At 42.9% G+C, this 22,493-nt stretch overlaps 1 protein-coding gene across 9 annotated transcripts in view; it reads left to right on the forward strand.

The window, feature by feature from the left end:
* APBB2 (amyloid beta precursor protein binding family B member 2) overlaps positions 1 to 22,493 on the forward strand; it is a 301,532-nt gene that overhangs the window by 184,035 nt on the left and 95,004 nt on the right. For 6 of the 9 annotated variants that reach the window (XM_087827688.1, XM_087827708.1, XM_087827699.1 and 3 more), the window contains one exon: positions 21,899 to 22,107. In XM_087827688.1, coding sequence (XP_087683814.1) covers positions 21,899 to 22,107 — 209 coding nt within the window. The remainder of the gene's footprint in view (positions 1 to 21,898; positions 22,108 to 22,493) is intronic. The other 3 variants (XM_087827703.1, XM_087827711.1, XM_087827716.1) reach the window with 1 other exon arrangement.

Here is a 22,493-nt window from a genome sequence, read left to right on the forward strand (position 1 = left end):
CCGCTGGAATGTGGGTTCCTTGAAGGCAGTGACTATATCTCATTCATATCTGTATCCTCAGAATTTATCTGAGTCCAGCCCTGTGAGCTGATCAGTAGATATCCTCTGATTGTGTTAGATTAAAGAGGGTAACTTCTCTAGACAGATCTTCGTGGAGATATTAGAATCAGATGTGTGCAGAACTAGGTGTACAGCAAACTGTGAACTCAGCATCCCTGCTTACAGCTCTGCAGCAGAAGAAATGGATCAGCAGCTTCTTTTCTGTGATCACGTCTCTGTTGACATGATATTTTTAAGTATAATAAAACCACAAGTCTCTTTTTAATAACTCTGTCTGCCATTCATTTGCTGATTTGTTGGGTCTGCGTGAGCACATGTGTATTGCACTTTGTGTTTGGCCTTGGCGAGGCCTGTGGGGCTGATTGGTCCCATCAGACAATTCTGGATATAGAAGATCTCTCTAATACATTAGCCATTGTCATGGGTTGAATTGTGCCCCCCCCCCCAAAAAAAATGCCTTGAAGGCCTAACCCCTGGTACCTGTGAATGTGACTTTATATGGAAGAGGGTCTTTGAAGATGTCATCAAGTTAAGAGGAGGCCATACTGAAGTAGGGTGGGCCCTACTCCAATATGATTGGTGTCCTTATAAGAAGAGGGCAATTTGGGCACAGACACACGGGGGGAACGCCATGTGAAGAAAGACACCTACACAGAAGGAAGATGGCCATGCAAAGAAGGAGACAGAGGTTGGAGTTACGCTGCTACAAACCAAGGAATGCCTGGGGTTACCAGAAGCTGGGAAAGGCTGGGAAGGACCCTCCCCTAGAGGCTTGGAGGGAGCATGGTCCTGCCAACACCTAGATTCTGGACTTCTACCCCCCAGAACTGCAAAAGTAAATGTCTGTTGTTATAAGCCATCCATTTTGTGGCACTTTGTTCTGGCAGCCCTAGGAAAGGGCTACAACTATAATACACTTGTATATGACTCAGAGTTCCAGAAGGAATAGATGATCACTCCAGCAGTGTAACCTAGGGGAGTTTGAAGAAGGTAGTGTTTACAGAGGTTTGGGCAAAGTTAAGAGGAACCTCCAAGGGATGGAGAAGCTTTTGGGGTAGTGGTGGGTCTGCCTTAGCACTCCAAGGCCTGAAGAGCCAAGTGAAGGGAAGGTTCCTGGGACCCAGGCAGAGCTACATTACAGCTGTGGGTGTAGAAGTGGGACCTGGTCATAGGCTGGCCAACCTGCGCTCTCGAGAGGAGCCGGGGAATTCACACTCTGGCCCCTTTCTCCTCCTATCACCCGCTGAGCCTCTCATCAGCTGGACCTGCCAAGAATCTAGCTTCTCAGGGTCTAAGGCAGGGTGGGACAGGTGGAGAGTAGATTTAGAAGGGGAGCTGGAGAATATCCCACATTTTTGGAGTAAGGGATATATGCCATTGAAATACATTTGTTTGCTATGAGAAGGAAAGAAGCCAGTGTCTAAGACAGGAATGCGCATCCCACTGGTTCTCAGTAAATACTGTGACTGTGGATATAGACCACCTGGAATTGTTGTCGGAGTCCAAGATTCAAGGTGGTGGAATTCATTCAATAGATTTTTATTAAGTAATAGTGCCAGACACTGGACAGCCCTGGGGCTAGCACTAAGCAAACTAGACTCTGTCCTTACCCTCATAGAACTTGCTGTTTAGTGACTATCAACCATGTGAACAAGGGTTAGAACTCCCATCGGACTCCCCTTTTCTCATAACAGTGTATTTCAGTGTAACTTCAAGTTACTGACTGGATATTTTTCTTCTCCTGTGAACTGCAAGCTTCGTGAGGGCAATGGGGGGTCTCGCACGTTTATTGCCAGAGCACAACACCTAGCCTGCCTGGCAGATGTTCAGTGAGTGTGTGAATTGGTGGATGGAAGGAAGGAAGGGAGGGAGGGCGGGGAGGGGAGGGGAGGGGAGGGGGGAGGGGAGGGGAGGAAGGCTTATATTTGCCAGAGAGGAAAAATGTTTCCTCTACCCTCTAATGTTCAGTAGTTGGGCCCTGCAAATTAAGTTGATATTAAAACATTAGCAAGAGAGAGAGAAAAACACAGATTGAATCACAGAGTTAATGCCCCCTCCAGAGTCACAGAGAAATGTGACTCAAGAGGCTGTTAGAATTTGGAGCTTATATACCATCTTAATGGGGGTGGGGATGGGCAAAATGCCACTTTGGGGAGAACAAAAGGTTTTTTTAGAAGGGAGGGAGAAAGGGCATTTATGGAAAAAGAAATGATTTTGGGGAAAGTTAAATGGAGTTTTAGGAGAGCCAATGGGAGATGAGGTAGTTTGGTGACAGTCTGTTTCGGTGGGGACTCCTCATCTCCCAGAAAGGACTTATAAATTGGGTTTTTTCGGGAGGCTCTGCTTTTGGGAAGCTTAGAGATTCCAGGAACTCAAATGCTCTCAGTGCAGAGTTATTTCTGTGCCATGTGGCTTATTCTAGACCCTTTCATTTTACTATTTAGGAATTTCTGAAAATTAGTGGGTGGCTTAAAATATATGAAATTGGGCAAATTAACTGTATTAGGGAATTTTGCTATTTGAAAGAATTTTTAAGTGAATCCTTTACAAAACAAGCATGCTAACACAAAATAGTTTATAATTCATTTATTTTATAACTTTGGATTTAACTTATGGGTGTTTTGTTTTTTGCTGAGAGCATACTTGTTCAGTTTTAGAGATTGAAACCAAATATTATTGTTTTCTTTGGTCACTGTTCTCATAAAGTGATTGGTTCATAAAAATATGCACCAAAGTGAAGTTAAAGCTTTAATGTGAATATGAAATGAATTATTTTGTGTTATACCCATTTCACACCAGGTCAGTGGTTTAGATGTAGACCAACAATCTAGGGAAATACCTGTACTAATTTTAATGTTAAAGCAAAATATCTGCCACCTGCTGTCAGATTAAGAACCAAAAGATGTCAAAGGAGCATTTGTGTGCTAGATTTTCTTTCCCTGCTCTTAAAACATTTTCTGGTATTAAATTAGGGATGTTAACTCCTTCAGGCCTCCAAAGTACCATTACCAAAAAGAAGCCAGATCTGCTTTCATGACCATATAAGGAAAACATTTCTAGGAAAAATATTGCAGAATCCACGAGCAGCTATGTTCTCTAATAGCCTCAGGATGGGGAAATGTAAAGAAAATGAAAAGCAGCTGACTTCACTATTTTCCCACAGCAAGTTTCCACCACTTCTGCACGAAAATGTAGAATGTGATCCTTAGAGATTCTCACTCCAATTACTGCGTCCTTTATTTGAATGAGTAGAGAATTTAGTTCATATACTTGTCAGTCGTATAAATTGCCTTCTCAGCTTAAGAGTAATTGAGAAAAGTACTTGTAAAAACATTAATGAAGGAAACCAAAAATAAGAGAAGGCAGGTTCGAAAAGCCACTGATCCGTTTCTCAATATGCAGCTTGATTTTGGGATTAAAATTTTTCCTGCCTTCTAGAGTTTGCATCTCCTAAGGCAGAATTGTGCTGACAGCCCCCACCCCAGTGTTAGGTTCTGCTGGAGCTTATCATTCGATGGAAATACCTGAGCCCGGCCGGGCATGGCTCAGCTGCTGAGCGTCGACCTAGGATCCAGGCGATTGGGGTTCGATGCCCGGTCAGGGCACATGCCCGGGTTGCAGGCTCGATCCCCAGTCGGGGGTGTGCAGGAGGCAGCTGATCAATGACTCTCTCATCATTGATGTTTCTATCTCTCTCTCTCCCTCTCTCGGATATCAATAAAGATATATTTAAAAAAGAAAGAAAGAAATATGCTGAGCAATAAGAGGACATTTCTTAGCCTTGATGTAGGAATTATTTTCACAAAAGCTTGTTTGAGTGCTCACCCATTCTAAGAACGCCTAAGGTTATAAGTACGTATGAGGAAAATTGCTTACCCTCTGAGATGTAAACTCTATAAATAAGCTGCACAGTCTCAAGGCACTGGTGGGTTATGGAACCATAGAGGTTTCTTGGACACATGGGGCAAATGTATATTTACTGTCTGTGAAAGAGGGTGGTCTCCAGTGTTTGACAGGGACAGTCCTTCATTTGTGCTGGACCGAAGGGGATGGTTTGCCTGGGATTCAGAGGCTCCCCAGGATGTAGGACTTTCATTGCTAAAACCAGGGAGGTCCCAGGAAAACCAGGGCAGTTTGTTACCCTTGGTTGACACCCTGCTCATTGCGGGACATGTAGCATCCCTGGTCCTCACTCACCAGTGGTGCCCCCTAGTCATTGTGAGAACCCCAAACACCCCCATACATTTCCAGGTGCCCCCCTAGAGGTAGGAGCTATTTCTGCTGAGTCTCTTCCAGGGTGTTGGGGCACCCTGGTCCCCTTGGCAAGACCATTGCTGAAGTGAGGTGGGTGCAGGAGGCTATCTTCAGTCTTCAAACAAGCAAGCATCCAAATGCAGTTCACTTAAGTGCCTTTGACACAAAAGAAAGGGGATGGGGAAGAGGTGGCAATGCTACTAAAAAATCCAATGTATGGGGGGGGAAGGGGAGCGGGGGGCAGGGGGCAGGGTGAGGAAATCGATTCTGTGTGTAAACTTTTAGTCAAGTTCTCATTCATTGTGGGCCTTCTTCACAAGCGATTACTGGTTCTTACAGAATTTTCAAGTTAACTTATATAGTCATGCAAGATGTCCAACATTGAGATGATCTGAGTGGGTAGGAGAGAGAATGGACCTCCCCCCACTCCCCATCCTGGCTCCTTTGAATCAGAGAATCAGTTCCCAGTGCGAGCGCACCCTTCAGAAGGGAAGGGACAAGAGAAAGGTGGGCGGCCTCCGACTTAGGAAGACACGATAATATCGGTAAGTGTGAGGACAGGCTGTGCTGTGAAAAATCCCTCATTGCAGGGCTGGCGTGTAGAATTAAAGTGCATGTTGTTATGGGTAAGGAATTTAGATGCTAACCTCAATCTTATTGATTAGAAAAGCCCAGCCTGGTTCTATTATTTGAAGGGGATTTACACAGATTATCCTGGGTAACCTTGGGTTGAAACACGTTTCCTTTACATTCCAAAACTGGCCAATGTATTCTTTATGTAACCTAATCGACCCTCATCTTCTCCCTCTAAACATAAGCTTGTGCAGAGATGCAGCCGGAAGTCATGTCGTCATGACAACAGCTACAGGCCGGGAGGAGGGGCTCTTTCAGATGGCCCATGGCTGGGGTTTTAATCACTGATTTATAGCGATAGCAAAATTAAATAGGAATGTCGAAATTGTAATTATATGTTGTTTTGGCTGCATGTTTTCACTTCTATTACTGACATTGTAATTTGTGAACGAACATGCACAATGGGACATAATTTTCACACTAATACAACGCCATCTCATCGGTTTTCTATCTTGTAAATAATAACATTCTCAAAACATATGGATTGTTCTGCTCAAAACTTGGTAGCGTTTGTGGCTGTTTGATGAGTTGTGAAGTCATGAATGCGGCTGCGAAGCCCCGTGGGAAGCAGCTCCCCTCCCACCCAGGGTTCTCTGAGCATCACTGCGGATTCTACACATGCCTGACCCTTGGCCCCAGACCTCAGGAGCTGAGGGAGGGGAGGGTCTTTCACTGAAAACAATAATACTAGGTAGGAAATCGGCTAAGTAGAGACTTGACTAAAGTAATTTGCCTCTAAAGGGTGCTGGCAGTGCAAGGAGGAACAGGTTAATTTTTTCAATGGGTGCTTCAGAAAAGTTTCTTGGAGGAAGCAATCCTTGAAGCAGGACCAGGTTTGGGTTGGGGAGCAGGTAGAGAAAAGGAGGTTCCAGTCGAGGGAACAGCATAAGCAAAGCCACATGGCTGCTAAAATGTAGAGCGTATTGTGAGACCAGTGCGCGGCCGTTTTGCCTGGATTGGACGGGGCGGAGGGGGTGGGATGTCAGAGGGATGGAAACCATCGACAGGGCCCTGACTGCACTGCCATGCCAAGGGAATCCATTTATTTTGCACGGAAAGTGGAGTAAGGAGTGGTTGAAGGGGTGTTCTCTGGGAATTCCTAGCTGTAGTTTGATTAGAGGGAGCGACATCATAACAACTGATCATGAGCCATCTTCAAGTCTGGGTGAGGTTCTTGAGAGCCTGGGCTGACCCCCGCTGTGGAGGCTGGGAAGCAAGGCCTGCGTGTGAGAGTGCGTGCTGTTCTGGGTTCAGTTCCTGAAACAGATGGTTTTTGTATATTGACCAATGTCTGCTTGCAAGCACGTGCTCCGGTGCGGGACTGCAGGCCTCGAATCCCAGCTCTAGCTCCGGGACCGTGAGTCACTTTCTCCCTGCATCATCTATAAAGTGGGGATAAGATAACGCCAACCTTAAAAGGTTCCAGGAAGGAGAAAATGAATCGATGAGCGTAAAGTGCTTTGAGTAGTGGTTGGCATGTGATAAACTTCTCAGTGGACGTTAATGCCAGGCATTGTACTCCGTACTAGGGCTTCAAAGATAAAAATGAAAGGGTCTTGTCATAAAGGAATACAGAGGCCTTTAATAGGTGGCAGTTAGTTCATACAAAAGAGTGTAGGAAAAATAGTCCATATGTGACAAAGGACCACATGTGATGAAGAGAGTGAGGGAATGAGAGAGAGAGTTGGGAGTGAGATTACTGAATACTATGTAATCTCTAAATTGTTAATGCCAAGGTCATTTTGATTTTAGAAGCTCCTTCCTAGATGCTTAAATCATATATTTGTGCATCTATATTGATAAATTATATCAAGATTTTTCCCAACTAAATTTTATTATTTTAAATCATAGCTTCAGAATGAGTTAACAGTAGAAAATTTCTTTTCTTTTAGTCTAGTTTCAAGGACTGGGCTTGAATTTCTGAAGAGTGGCACTAATCCTAAATAAGCTTTTCAGTGAGAGAAATGGAAGGTTGTGAGTGCTTCAAAATTGTTGCCAATTCCTCACCTAGGATTTTAATATTTAATCCTGAACTATCTTTATATCTTTCCATTCAGGGGTTCACATTGTGTTTTTCACAACCTTCTAATTTGAAGCTCCAAAGAAATTTTTACAAAAAGGATCCCTCTTTTACCCCTGGCTCACTGGAAGCCTCTAGGCCAGTGCTGTCCATTAGAAATACAATGAGAGCCACATATGTGATGTTAAATAGTCTAATAGCCACATTAAAATAAGTAAAAAAAAAACAGGTGAAATTGATTTTAATCATGTCTTTATTTAACGTGATATATCTGCAACATCATTTTGACATATAATCCATATAAAAATTAATATAATATTTTATGTTCTTTTTATTGTGCTCAGTTTTCTGAATCCAGTGTGTGTGTCACACTGGTGACACATCTCTGTGGGGACTGGCCACATTTCATGTGCTCAGTAGCCCCGTGTGACTAATATAGCTTCCATCTTGGACAGCACAGCTGGAGAACTTAGGGCTTTTCAGCGCCCTTGGCCACCTCAGAACCTAAACAATGACTGTTGTCTTTGGTGGTTTTTCATGAGTGTTTTTATTGTTAAGGAAAATATGTAAGGGTAAAAAAGGGAGTTGGTTTTGGACCTCAGACGGTTGAGTTAATCATATGCCATAATTCCTGGTGCATTTTCATTGCTGGCCCATGTAAAACACCTCTTATTTTATGTGCTTACTTACTGCCTTCTTTTATTCCTTTATCTCACTCTCAGCCTCTCCACGCATGGGCAACCATTTTAGTGTATTTAAAGTGTAACTCTTTGTTCAAAAGTCTACTTGCAATATGCACTGTTGTTTTGTGTGTGTTCTGAATTTATTTAAAGGATAATTTCCCCCTGTGCTCTGTTTTAAAGATCTATTTATAAGGCTGTGTATACATCTAATGTGTTGTTTCTCATTGCTGCATGGTGTTCCATGGTGTTCCATTCATTTTCTTCATAGAATGATGGGTTCCCAGAGTACCTCCGTTTCCCCCGCACTTCAGATAATCTCACAGATAATCCCACCCTTGCACATATCCACCATTGGAACTGTGTGATAAGGTGTGTAGAATATACACTTAGTGTTGCTGGGTCATAGGGTACATTTATATGTTTTGGGGGGAAATTATTGATCTTATCTTTATTGATGGTTATACTTTTACATAATCTTGTTCAGTGAAAAACACAGCATTGCAATTGTTTGTTGAATCGATCCCATGGATTGGTAGGGTGAATTAAGTTGGGGCTTATTTTTTAGGAGTAGCTAACCAGTTCAATTCTCACATGTTTCTCAAGCAGACCCAATGGCCATGAAAGAGGTCAAGCTTTCCCAGGGGACCAGTTCAAATCTGGGCCAAGTGCACTTGCAGCCTTTATTCACAGTAAGAAAAGTCATAATTCTTGCTCTATCAGCAGAGCATAATATATATATTTTTTAATGAATTAGTCTTCAAAGCAGAAAGTGGAAGAAAAAAGTTATTACCTTTCAAAAAAATAATCCATGGAAAATTTACACTGAAAATACAGTCTTGCTTTTAAAAGTAATTTATACTGTTTGTTTCTCCAGAGGGAATTTTTTAGAAAAAAAAAAAAAAAATCACATTATTTTCTTTCACTCAACTCCTTTCCGCTCCTGGCTCCATGGGTAGGTACTTTCCACTGTAATATTTTCTAAAGAGAGGGGTATATGCTCTCAGTTCATTTATCAAAGCACATCTGTGACATAAGACACACAAAGTTTGTTTCTACTAGGAAGGAAGCACAAACAGCTGTCTAGGGCGAAGTTCTCCGCATAGTCATCCACTTGTCCCCACCGACGTCCGCCCGTTTTGTCTGCAACAAGGAGGACTTTGACACAGCATCTGATTCATTGGCTTCCAAAGAATGTTCCTCTGTACCCACTTCTGAGATCTAAGGATCATTTGTGTGTGCTCAGAGAGTCTCCCCTCAAAAACCTGGAGGTTATAGTCATTTCCTTCAGAGAGAAAGGAATAGGGAGAGTTGAAGAGGAAGATGCTTAGAAATAGCCAGAATTCAAGAACAGATAGGTGATCATTTACAAGTGGACACCAACTGCCAATAGATTTAGAAAGAAGGAAATGGAGTTTCATCCAGAACGAAAATTTTGTATGAATCGGTTTTCACAAGTGAGAGGCTTAGATTTTGAGATGAGAAAACAAAAAAACAAAAACCAACCTATATCTGTGGCATAATAAACTTGGAATCCTTCTCAGACACCCTGCAGATAAGAAACCTTTAATGCTTCAAGAGCATTTTTCTAGTAGGAAATTAATTACGGTGTATTGGCTGGAATTCAAGGCCTAGAGGGTTAACCAGCACATTTGTGGGTGAAAAAAAGCCTAGCAAACAGTGATTCTAGTTCCTTTTTTGATTCCATAGCAAAGTAGAACTCAGCAGGCTGGCTGATTAGCGGTACGTGCCCCCCCATTTCCCCCTTTTTCTTTCCTTCCTCCTTTCTCTTCAGTGGTCGCCCCTGTCCTATAGCTTTCATTCGTGTGGGTATTGTCTAGGCAGCCTCTCTAATTTCAGAGAATAAAATATGAGAAAGGGACCCACACCCAACTGCATTCACTTACATTCAGAAAACTTACATTGCACACCTACTGTGTATGAGACATGGTGGTGGTACCTCAGCGGGTTAAATAAAAGGACGAACAAGCCTAGTCTTTGCTTTGAGGAACTTAGGTCTGCTTAATTTGTGATTAATAGTATCTGTATGGCACTTTTTCTGAACTTTGAGCCCACAATTTAAACACCAAATAGTTCCATACCTAATCATTACAGAAAGGGAGTCCTTCTAAACGTTAAGCACTAATTTATTGTTTGAGATTTTGAGAATAATTATTTTATTTACTTGTCCTTTTCTGGAATTTTGGCTCAATTACCTAATATTGTGTTATGCTGGATTCTATTTTGAGAAGCGTTTTTTAAAAAAAGACTTTCTACATGTGTATCCCTGGCAGATGGAATCCACAAACACCCCTGCTGCCTTTTTTCTGCCAGTAGCCCCAGCATCTTTGAAAATTTTCAGGGCTCAGCATATCACTCTTCTAGGGGTGGAAAGAAAAACCAAGCTATTGCACAGGTGTGCGGCAGCTCATTGGTCTTGCCATTTTGTTTTCCCTGGAGCATCTTTGCTTTTCTCTTCTTACCTAGAATTGGAGGGGGTGGGGGAGGGAGACCAAAGAACTAAAAAACATGGATCAAATGAATGGCTGGATGTTGCATGTGTTTGGTTGAATCCTGATAGGTACTTCTTGAGGTTTGTGAAAAATTAAGTCCAACACTGAATTTGGTACTTTTGATGAGTATTGGAGATGAAGTTAGGATGCTTGGATAGGTGGGTGGTGGAAAATGAATGAATGATAACTGATGAAGCTATGTTCCAGTAATTGCTGTTTTAGAAAGAATGTTGGAGAATTTGAGAGTCAGGAGCCTGAGTTTTTAAACTCTATAACTTATATCCCTATAGTTTGAGATTGGATATGGAGTTGCAAAGCTAATTTGTTAGAAGGTGTGTTGTTGTTTTTGCCCCTAGGTACTAGGTTTGGAATTCAGTTTCCTGCTGTTAGATGGATGAGTTAGGATCAATTCCAGCTGCTAGTAATACAAGACTCTAAAATAACAGTGGCTAATTACAATAGAAATTGATTTTCCTTTCACATGGAAGCCTGGCAGTAGCAGTCCACTGATATGCTGGCTCTGTTTCACAAAGACCTCAGGAATCCAAATTCCTTGACTGTACTGCTCCACCATCCCTAAAGTATAGCCCGTGTCCTCATGGTCCAAGATGGCATGTCTGTTCCAGAGCAGCAAGAACAATGTTTTCCAGCTACTTTATAAGGAAAGCTCTGAGAAACTGCCATGCAATTCTTGTAGTTAAACCCCAGTGGTTGAAATGTTACTTACATGGCTACACGTAGCTGCAAGGGAGGCTGGGAAATGTACTCTGTACTCTTGATGGCCATGTGTCCAATCAGAAGTTTTTATTGCTTTGGAAGAAGATATTGGCTATTGATGAACACCTTGCATTGTCTGCTACAGGTACCTTATTTATGGAACCCAAATACCAGGCTTTTTATAGATCAAAGAAAAAGCACAGAATGGCTTACCTAGTTAACTTTATTATTTTTAAAAAATTGTTTACATTTAATTACCGGTTCAATATGAATACAATTTGGAACAAGATTTACAAAGTAAAACCATCCAGGTGCAATGTGAAACTTTTTCATCAGTTTCTGCCTTTGTTCCTCGAGTGCTGTTCCCACATGTTGAGTTCGTCTTAGATTTGGTGCTTAGAAAAAGTTTCTTTTTTGATAAACTTCTTTTATTAGACAACTAAAACTTTGTAAATTTTTAGAGCAAAAAATTAAATTTCTTCTCAACTCCCTGGCTCTATTCTGTTATTTTATTGGTTGAGATATATTTATATGTTTTATGTAAGTTGCTTCCAATTCTTTTTTAGTTCAGGTAAGAATAAATATCTCAGAGGAGTAATGTAAAACAGCTTTTACCATGATTTATTTAAATGTATTTTTAAAGTTAATTTCAGAAAAACATTTTTCTCTGAACGACTCCACCCCATCCATGGTCTAAAATCCTATTTTACACCAAATATTGAAGCTTGTTCACTAAATACTCTGGCAGACTGAACAATCTACTTCAGTTCTGCTGATGTTTTAAAGGCATTTAACCTTAAAAACACACTTAATAGAACGGTTCCCAAACAAAAATACACTGAGATTTCTCCACAGTCAATGATAACCAGTTTCCCAACCTTGATCAAGTTATTTAACGTTGCTGAAATCTTTCTTCACCTGTAAAATGGGGATATTATGTCCTTTACTGTGTCACAAGATGTGGGATTGCACGAGATTGAATTAGTTACAGCATTTGAAAAGTCCTGTAGTGCCCAGCAGTGCAGGCTCTTGTTCTGATATTAGAAACAAAATATATGCACTTTAACCTATGGGAATATAGTTCTATGTGCTCCCACATGTAGATTTTGATTCTAGGAAAGAATATACCCACTTTAGCTTGCTCTTTCGATGTGCTGATGAAAGGCCAAATTGTAGTTTGTCATTGAATACTATTTCCTAGATTCTCAGTAATCACCTTTTGATCTAATATTTAGTGTAGCTGGGAAGTCAAGTCCTGGCATGCCACCATTTATAATACTAATGACCTTGAAATTGGCCCAGGAAACCCTGGAATAGCTTCCACCTTGTCATCGTTGCAGCCTGAGGAGGAACACAGCTCGAAGAGAAAAGTGTATTGAAGACCCTGACAAAATAATGGAAAAGAAAATTGGCTCTATTTAATATACTTTTAAACCTGTCTACCTTGAAAGAGTATAGTGCCAGTATTGATTCTATCTATCTAATTGTGTGGAAGCCAAAGAAATATCCCTGCTTATGATGGTGGTATTTGGTTTTCCCTCTTCTAACTGCTCACTGTGAAATAACCAAATGGGGAAGCTGTGTGGTTGAGTTGGCTGAGGCTATGACCAGCGGACACCTTCTCTGATGTTGTGCAATGACCCTTTGCTTAATTTCTACAGATAGATCTTCCCAGGACACTTTATTTAGGATTAGGCACTAAACACCCAAACTGGAAAGCAAAGAATATTAGGCCTAGTTTGTTGATCTTTCTGCCAAACCTAATTAATCCCATCCGGTATTGAACAAGATGCATTGCTGCCATTCAATAGGTCTGCGATTTAGTCAAACAACTGGAGGTGAAAATAATAAGCCTGCCAGTAAGTTTACATGGATGTGTTGTGATCTTTACTTTTTAAAATTATTTAAATATTGATGATTTCAAGACCATTCCCACCTGCACCCATCTCCATTCATTATTACGATTTGATTTTTGGATTTCAGACATTTGTTGGTTTTACCACAGGTTTTTCCCAGAACTTCATAGAAAAAACAAAATTGAGGTTATCGAAATGGCCTATAGCTTTCTTAAAGTAAAATATAAATCTCCACTCATGTTTTATGTTTTTATTTTTAACTTTTTTGAGGGGGGAGGCCCTTAAGCCTATGGCTTCTCAGGAGTGGTTATAAATTAGGCTACTTTGTCCTTTGCGTACACTCTATAAGGAAATAGTGTTCTCAGGTTATATTTCATATCATTATAAACTTTAATATCTTCTTTTATAGGTTGTAAGGAAATGCATGCCTTCTTGTGTATTTAAGTGTTTAGAATGTGACCTTCTGGTGATAGTTAAAATATCTACAGCCAGGTGACATGATTAACCTCAATGATATGTATGGATAGGGGTGGATGGATGTTTACAAATACCAATTTTCCCTCTGAATAATTTTTAGCTGCTTACATCTCGTCCCATTTAATTTTAAATTTGTCTTTGCGGAGTCCCCTGGCTCCTGTGCTGTGTTTCGATTTGGGTTAACAGCCTGTGGACAGAGAGGCACATTTTCCCGCTCATCTTCCACCGACACCGGCTCGGTCCCTATTTATAAACTTCTGCAAGGCTGCGAGGCAGAGCAGAAGCAGTCTCAAGGGAAGGATGTCTTAAATAATACAGCACACCTAACTATTTTGTTTGGACTTCATTTCTGCTTCTTTAATGGCTCAACTACGTGACATAAAACAGCCACATGCTGATTAAGGAGGTGCCACACACTCAACCCGGTGTGTGCTCATGGGCTGCGTCGTTTCTACATCCACAGGGCAGTGCCAGGGTTATCATCTGGTTTTCTTGGTCTAAATACAAACTGCCTCTTTAGTAAAAACACATTTAGCAGTTCCAAACTCTCAGAAATCTTAGTTTTTAGAATGAAATGCACCCTGGGTGATACCATTTCAAGATGGTTATGTCCCCAAAGCCACATTTGAATGAAGCAATTCACAGCTAATAATAACCCGGATTTACTGAGTGAGTACTGTGTGCCTGACTTTGTGCTGGGCACTTGGTGCTGCATCAGCCCCGTGAGGTCGGGCTGTCAGCAGTTCTGTGATACATTGAGCAGCCAGGCCATTAGACATTAGGCCGTTTGTCTGAGGTCACACAGCTCGCCAGTGTTGGGGCTCAGATTTAAGGCTTTCGGCTGGCTCCAAAGCTCCTGTCTGTGATAGTAAAATGGCCCTGAAGCTAAAAATTTAATAGGCTAAGCTCAGCAAAAACTGTGTCTCCACTGAGTTTCAATTAAGAAATTCTGTGTTGATCTTATGCCAAAATACTTGATACAAAGACACAAAGTATGTAGTGTTGCAAGGTCCAAATTTAATGCCCATTTAAATAATGAGTTCTTAGAATATTTACTCAAAAATCTTTAACAGAAAAATCCTCAGCTACAAATAGCTCCCTATTTCAAGGACACTCAAAAATCTTACTGTTAATTTTTTTAAAGAAAAATATGGGAAAAAGTGTTAGGAAATTAACTTCCAAAACTGTTAGTAGTTTAATTACAACTGTTAAAAGAATGCTACCCCAGGAAAGCCCAGTGGAGTACAATATATATTTTTCTAAGGCTGGGATAGACATTTCAGGGTCTCAATTTTTAGGCCTTGCAAATAAATAGCAAGAAATAGATGAGCCCCGGAAACTGTTTTTGGTGACCTTTCCTCCCCTCTGTCTGGCAGGCTGATGGGTCAGGATCCTGAGAGCTTGGATTTTAAACACTTTGGGGCTCATCCCCTTGTTTCCATAGTCCTTGTTTTTGCCAATCCCTTTGGCTGAGGACAGTTTTGCACCAATTCTAAGCAGCCTCTGCATGCTGCTTGGAACCCCTCCGCAAATCTATAATTAACGATCCAGACCTAAAGTCCTGGCTCTCTGCTGTTGTCTTCAAAAGTTGGTGATGAAGCTGGAAGAAATGAAAAGTCTTGTTTGCTGTACTCTGAAGTTCTGAGTCCAGTAAAAATGAGAGAGAGAGAAAAGAAAAGAAAGAGAAACAAAGGAAACAGACTACTGGGTGATCAGAAAAATAGTTTTAAAGCCAAATTCAAATGGTTTGGATTAAAGCATCTGGATCCCTCAGGAATAACATTGCTTAAAAGAGTAGCAGCGGCTGCAACTAAGACTTTGAGAGTCTTCTCCAGGAATGGGAGCATTGTGTAAATTATTGTTCTGATTTTGAAAACACAGATCACACAAGACCTTCAAGAGTTTTCCTTTGCATGGAGGGTGACTTCTTAGCCCTGGTGGCCTTAAACCTTATCTTGGACCTTAACCCTCACTCGGGTGACTTTTCCGTTATAATGACATGTCAGGCAAGCTCTTTTCTGCCACATGGTCTTTGCACTGGCTGTTCCCTCTGCTGGGAATACTGTTCTCATCTCTTCCCAAGGCTGGCCCCTCTAGTTTAGGGAAACGTTATTTCTCCAAGGCCTTCCCACACCAGGCCACCCCATACCCAGGCACAATTGATCACATTACCTAATTTGCCTCTTTTATTTATTACCATGTTCACAGCTTCTAGAATAGTGCTTGGCATTTGTAGGTGGGCCTCAACACAAAAGAATGAATGAATGAAAAGTGGGTGAATGAATGAACCATTGAATATGCATTCACATGTTTCCTCTGTGGAGCCAGTAGTTAGATGGAGTTAGCTGGAAAAGAATGATTACCTTTTCTGTTTTTCCAGGCCAGTCGTTCTTGAAAGTGTGGTTTGGAAACCAGTAGCATGAAATCTGCAGCACCTGGGAACTGTCAGAAATGCAAATCCTCAGACCTACTGAGTCAGGAGCTCTGGGGGAGGCAGCCAGTGATCTCTGTTCTAGCAGGTTCTCCAGGTGACTCTGATGCTTGGGAACCACAGCTCCGGGTCACTGGTGCCTGGCCTGGGTCTATCTGATGACCCCTGTATCTCCAGGCCTAAAACAATGCCTGGCCCAGAGCAGATAGGAAATATTTGCAGAATGAATCAATCTATCTCCTTATCATCCCCACGCCCTCCCTCCCCCATGCCTTGCATACCTAACTCACGGGGCGCACACACGTTGAGGAAGGGAGTGAGAGCCATTCGGGAGACCTGAGGAAGAGCTTTTGTGCTCTGCACTGCAGACCTTGCCAAATTTAGAATCCCAGCTCACCTATCCCTCCTTCCCGCTGCCTCCAGAGCAGGAGAGGAAATTTCCAGCTGCTGCTGGTAGATGCTAATATGTTTTCATTTGACCCTTGGATTCCTGCAAGTGAGCCCAGGGGAGAGGATGATTGGAGGCAGGTTTGCCGCACACACAGGCCCCACTGGGGAAGGGAGTGGGGAGCAGGTCTCTGCAAGGACACGGGTGGAGCCAGGCCAGTGGCACAGGCGCCAGAGGTGGCTGGAGGGGGCAGGTCTTGCTGCTCACAGATGGGCTCCTTGTCCCCACGCCAAGCATTGCTTTTGGCCCAAGAGGCTCCCAGCAGGAGAGGGACTTTCTGGGGCTCTCAGCCTTGCTATTTTTACACTCTGACTTCCAGGCCCTGCTTCCTGTTGCCTCAGGAAGGAACAAAGCTACGAACAATGAAGGACACAGAGCCACTTTGAAAGGGCACCTATGGCGCTGGGCTCTTTGTCCCCTGCCTGTCAGCCTGTGACTTGGCCTTCAGTGAGATGCAGTGATGACAGACCTTAAAGCAGCTTAGGTGCAGATCCTTTGGGACAGAGAGGAGGGGAAATAGGTGGGCTCCCAGCCTCTGCGGCTGCCTGAGGCCTCTGGGGGTGGGCCCAGATGTCTGGGCAGCTGGAGCGGCTGCCCCGATTTACTGGAAGCAGAATAGGGGCTGGAGGCACAGAAGGGAAGGCCCTGTGCAAAGCCTGCATTGGAAGTGTCCTCACCGGACGTAGGTGGTTCAGGGCTGGGGTCAGTCCCCGGGAGGGAATCTCGGTGCCATCGTACCCGCTGCCTGACCTCGGTCGGGTCCGCTGGCTGGGCTCACAGCCTCAGCATTGCAGCCATTGTGATCTTTTTCTTTTGTTTCTCCCCCTTTCTATTCACCTTCTAATTTCCCCCAACCTGTCCATACACACTTTTCTCTGGTCTTTGCAAAAGTGAAATCCGTTTCTACATAGGGACACAGTTTACCCCCTTGGCTTTAAACCAAACTACTGTCCTCTCCGAAATGCGGCTAACAACTGCATGTCCCTCCTAGGGCAGCTGGGACACCCGCACGCTCCCCAGGAAAGCAGGCCGGGCGCTGCGGCCCGCAGGCAGCGTCCCGTCGTGTTCCTTTTACGGTTATGACAGTATTTTGTTACTCGCTCGCGGAACCCCGCGGCGGCGTTAACGCGACTTGGGTTTAGGCCTCGCAAGGCCGCGGCTCTCGTCCTGGCTGGTGGTCCTGCCGGCGCCTTCCAGCCGAGGCTGATGTGAGCGTTGAACGTGCTCATGTGCGTGAAGACCTGCTTCACACGATGGGGGGGGACTTTTTTTTTTTAATCAGGGCCCCAGACCCAGAGTGGGGGGAAACTCAAGAATCCTATAAATACGAGGAAACATTATTCACTTGGGGGTGGTTTGTGTTTGAGAGAAAACTAGGAAAAGGTTAGCAAATCTGCTTAACAATAGACACCAGAGGACATAAGCTTTATTTTTAAAATTTTGAAATATTTATTTTTTTCACTTGCCCATTGATTGAGACACAGATATTTGGAGAAGCTGTGGCATGGTGGTCGGGAGCGTGGTGCGTGATGGGAGGACGCCCAGAAAGGCCTGCTGGGGGGATCTGGGCTTGTCTGACCTTCTCAGGTCCTCAGAATCCAGCCCACTGAGGGAACCTCGTTGCCATCCTTCTTGAGGGAGTCGGCAGAAGGTTATCATCTTTATCTTTATTCTTTGAACCATCGTGATCATTTAATCCCATCAATTCTGTATGAGCATTTTCGTCTGGATGTAGGAAAGTATTTTCTTTATAGTGACTTCAGGGAGCTTAATATACTCTTACCTTGTTGGCTTGGATATATGACAGTAATAATGTAATGATAACAGTAACAGTGAACATTTATGTCGCGAATATGCCTATGATATGCCAACCTTTATTCCAAACGTTTCACACACTACCTGGCGAGCTAGGTACTGCTTTGACCCCCCTTTTACAGATAAGCATCTGAAGCCCAAAGAATGGGGTCACTTTCCCAAGGTCACTCAGATAGTGAGTGGCTGAGCCGGAATCTGAGGCCCCCTACAGAGTTCTCTCTTGGTTTCCAGGCCAGGTTGCTTGACGCCTTGTCCACAGTCTTTGCTGGCTGGCCTCAGTTCTAGTTTCATGGAGTAGTTGGCAGTACTCTCGGGTTGTCTGTGTATTTCTCCATTTTAACTCTCCTATAAATCTTTCCTCAGGCAGCCCCCACCGGTGGTCTGAGTTCCAGCCCCGAAGCTGGCTGGCTCTGGGATGGAATCCTGTTTTGTTTTATGTTATCCAATACTGAGTCGAAATGCCCAAGGTTACCGTGGCCCAGTGACTCACCCAAAAAGAAAAAAGTTCTCTGGTCTGGAGGCCTTTTAGGATGTTCCCACTGAAAGCCGAGAATACCACGATGTGATTTCAGAAGCCTAGGCCGATCTTTCTAGAAGGGGCACATGGCGGAGAACTGCTGAGAGTCAGAAGGGCAGTGGAACTAAGCTCCCATTCCTTTCCGCAACACCAGCTCCTTGTTTTTTCTTCAGCGAAACCTCACTAATAATTTTCTGGGAGTCAAAGGGCGTTGGAACTTTCTCCTCTAATAACCTGGTGTTTACAGATTTTCCCATTTGATGCCTCCTTGAGGCCGTGTCCACCGTGGTGTCCATTTGAGGGCAGCCATTTAAGCTGCTTTAAATAGTTCGAACAATCTTATAACAGAAGCAGCCTTTCGGTGTTTAGATGTCTTGGTCCCGCTGTTCTCTTGCCTTAGCTATGGTTGCAAGCTTTATTTCAAGCAAGAATTTTTTTAAAAACAACTGATCCCCTTTTCGAGGGCAATTACACGCACAAGACCAATATGTAAAGCAGGTAAAAATGGTGCTGTTGTGTTCGAAAGGCTCTGGAAGGATCTGGAATTCCACCTCCCCGGACCACTGTCTTCCTCCCCAATTGCATAACAATTGAAAACCGCTGACCCATTGGATAAGGTCCAAGGTACTTATTTAAATATATACATCATTTTATGTAGGAAAAAACAAAGCGAATTGGGGCTATGCAGACTAAACACAATGAAGTATAATAGGGCTGAGGTGCCTCAGAAAACATATTTTGTCTTTTTCCATTTTGAATATATCAATAAAAAAAGAAACAAAATCTCAACTCAAAGTCTCTTGACTTCCAGCCCAGAATCCTTTCTAATTTTTCCTATGGTATTTCTTTTTATGCATAAGAACATTCGCATGCACCGTCGAGGGGAGTAGACATTGCTCCTAATCAGAAGCTAGTATTTCTGGGGGTTGGAAAGTTGCTCCGTTTAGTGACACTGCACAGAACTCATTTCTTCAGAATCCCTCTTTTGCTAAGTGCCAAGTTCTAAATCCCATCATTCAAGGACTTCATTCATTTCTCCCTCCTTCATTCATTCTTCTTTCCATCCACCCATTCATCTATCCATCCATCTATCCACCCACCACCCATCCAGCTCATTGCTACTGAACACCTGCTAGGTCTTGGAAATATGGTGGTGAGCGAGACAGACTTGAGGCCTGCCTGCCCTCATAGGGCTTACAGCCCTTACACCCAGGGTAGGATGGTGTGGAGGGGAGTCTACAAATGGTTCTGGAACTGTTCATGGTACTATAGATGTGTTTATCTTCATCATCATTTCCCCATCATCAATTTTTACCAACAGAATAACTCCCTGCCCCCTTTTTTATTCCAGCAAAATCTCAACAGAAACTCAGACTATAAAACAAATATAAGCAGAACAGCCCAGTTCCTGCCCCGCAAACCCATAGCCCCTCTCATTTTGCCCTTGAGGTACCTCCTCAGACAGCCAAACCTGACCTTGGTCTCTGTCATGATTCCATATTCTCCTAGTGCTATGTATATAGTTCTTCATCTATGCTAATGCCTCAGCTATAGAGAAAACTAGAATAAATGTGCAACTTGAGGCCCTCAGACCTCAAAAACTGCAGAAATGGTAACTAGAGCCTTTTTATATCCTTTCGGCTTCTAGTCCCAAAGCTTGTCGTGGAGCCACTAGAATGGGACTGGCAACACCGTTGATAGGATTTTCTTTAACAGTCCCCAGACCCATGTATTTACCTGTCCTGTCTCAGTCGAGATGCTGAAAACAAAATAACTGCATGGACAACCCCCTGAAACCAATACAGGACAAAGGCATTTTATACACATGTTTGTTTCGGGTTTGGGTAACTTGAAATTATTTAATCATGCTTAATTTCCTGTAGGGGGAAGGGAAATTTCCATCATAATTTGAGACAAGTGGCGGTTTTGCCTCTGGCAGATTTAAATGAGAAAGTGAATGCTGGGATCCACACAGCCTCATGAATGTACATCTGTGCCCATAGTCTTAATCAGCCTCTTTGTGTGGCTTCTTTCTTTCCTGCGGGGACTGTAACAGCCTCAGTGATGCCTGCCCATGTGATGCAGCGACATTTGTACAGATCAAGGCCCACAGGCTTTCTCATTTGAATGGCCCTGAAGGCTCCAGCCTTTTCTGAATGGCCACCTAGAAAAGGGCCTAATCCGTAGAATAAAGTGATCCCCAGGTTTGAAGGTCAAGTTTCTTAAGTTTTTTTATATGGCTGTGTCGATAATCTACCTGGGATTCCTTCATTATGCCTCCACCTCTGTGAATTTCTTATTCTGTTCCTCTTCCCTCTCTTGTCTTCTCTAGCACTTAATCCATTTCATATTCAAACTCAAAAAAGGCCAAATAGTTATTTAGTAAACATAAAATATTCTCATAGGCCAGGGAATGGCTGGTTTATTTACCACCTCCTCCACAGTATTTAAAAATTATTTTTTGAATTTGAATGCCTTTGGACTTTGCACGTGCTTGCCAGTTTGCCACAGTCCCAACCATTCTCCGTTATATTTCACCCCCACCCTACTTTATATTTCTATTACTGGCCTGGTTTTACAGTCAGTCTGGTCCCTTCTTGAACACCAAGGCTTTCCCAGGCTGCCTTCCTTGAGAATCTTCTGTGTGCATTTTAGAATTCTAGAGTATTATAAAAGACATTGCTACTTTGCATATATTTGTATCAAGTGGGAGGAGTTATTAAAAGATATAAACACAGCATTCATTTATAGAAAGCAGTTAAAAAAAAAAAAAGAGTTGTACTCATTACTGGGAATATTAATAGGATACCAGGCAGAAAATCTTACTAATTTACAAAAGGATTTGGTAGGTTTTGTGTGTAACCTTGCAAACTTCACTTGGGTAGTTAATTCTGGCTAATGGAGCAAATTATGCCTAAAACACCACAGGAGGCAAAAATGACAAAACTGAAGCTGTCCTACTTTGGACAGTTCACAAGAAGGCAGGATTCTTTGGAAAATACAATAATGCTGGAAAAATAGAAGGCAGCAGGAAGAGAGGAAGTCCAAATGTGATGGATTAACTCCGTAAAAAAAGCCATAGGCCTGAGTCTGTAGGAGCTGGGCAGGGCTGCTGAGGACAGGACACTGGACGTCACTCATTCATAGGGTCACCAGGAGTCAGCGCTGACTCAGCGGCGTGTAACCACAATAGAGCTTTGATTTGATCACAGGGTTCTTGGAGCTCTTAGGTGACTTGATAGTGGGTCCTTTATGTCCGTATTCTCGAATGTCATCCTTCCTGTCCAGTTCTTTCCTTGTCTTATTGCATGTCACCCCTTGTACCATGCTCTGTGTCCAGAGGATGGCTGTAGTTCTTCTCATTTGGGCTACGGACACATCTGTCTATGGAATTCTCCTGACTGTTGGTACTAAACTTGGAAGACTGATTTGTTTCCTCTTTTAACAAAACCCTCTCTTTCATTTTCCATTTCCCAGCAGATATATGGAGTGATCACTCATTTCAGACCGACCCAGATTTGCCTCCTGGCTGGAAAAAAATCAATGACATCGCTGGGACCTATTATTGGCACATACCAACAGGAACGACTCAGTGGGAACGCCCTGTCTCCATCCCAGAAGATCTCCAGGGATCTAGGAAAGGGTCGCTTAGTTCCGTAACGCCATCTCCCACCCCCGAGAATGAGGTAAAACGGAGTGTCTTTGTAACGGCTTAGGAGAGCGGATGTAACTTGTGGTTTCCCTTTAGATTCGTTGCCTCTGCCCTAACAGGTCATCGAGGTAAGCTTTTTGACTAGCATGCATGTTGCATTTGAAACCTCAGTAATGCAACCCTTAGTAAATAGTGTTAATACCATCTTTCAGGGATGTTTTCATTTTTTAATGGCTTTTGATCTCTTGAAACACTATTTTAGGTACAGAAAGTAAGAGGGGCTGATTAATGAGAAGTGTGGTTAAGATTCCCCATGGCTCCCGGAGGCAGTATTTTACTCTGTAGGTGCCATTGCTTGGTGCTGACAACATAAAATATTTACACACAGAAGAACGTCTCTTGGCCAGACAGCTTATAATT

Source organism: Miniopterus natalensis, chromosome 1, assembly GCF_054644295.1.
Source record: "Miniopterus natalensis isolate mMinNat1 chromosome 1, mMinNat1.hap1, whole genome shotgun sequence".
Classification (NCBI taxonomy): Eukaryota; Metazoa; Chordata; class Mammalia; order Chiroptera; family Miniopteridae; genus Miniopterus; species Miniopterus natalensis.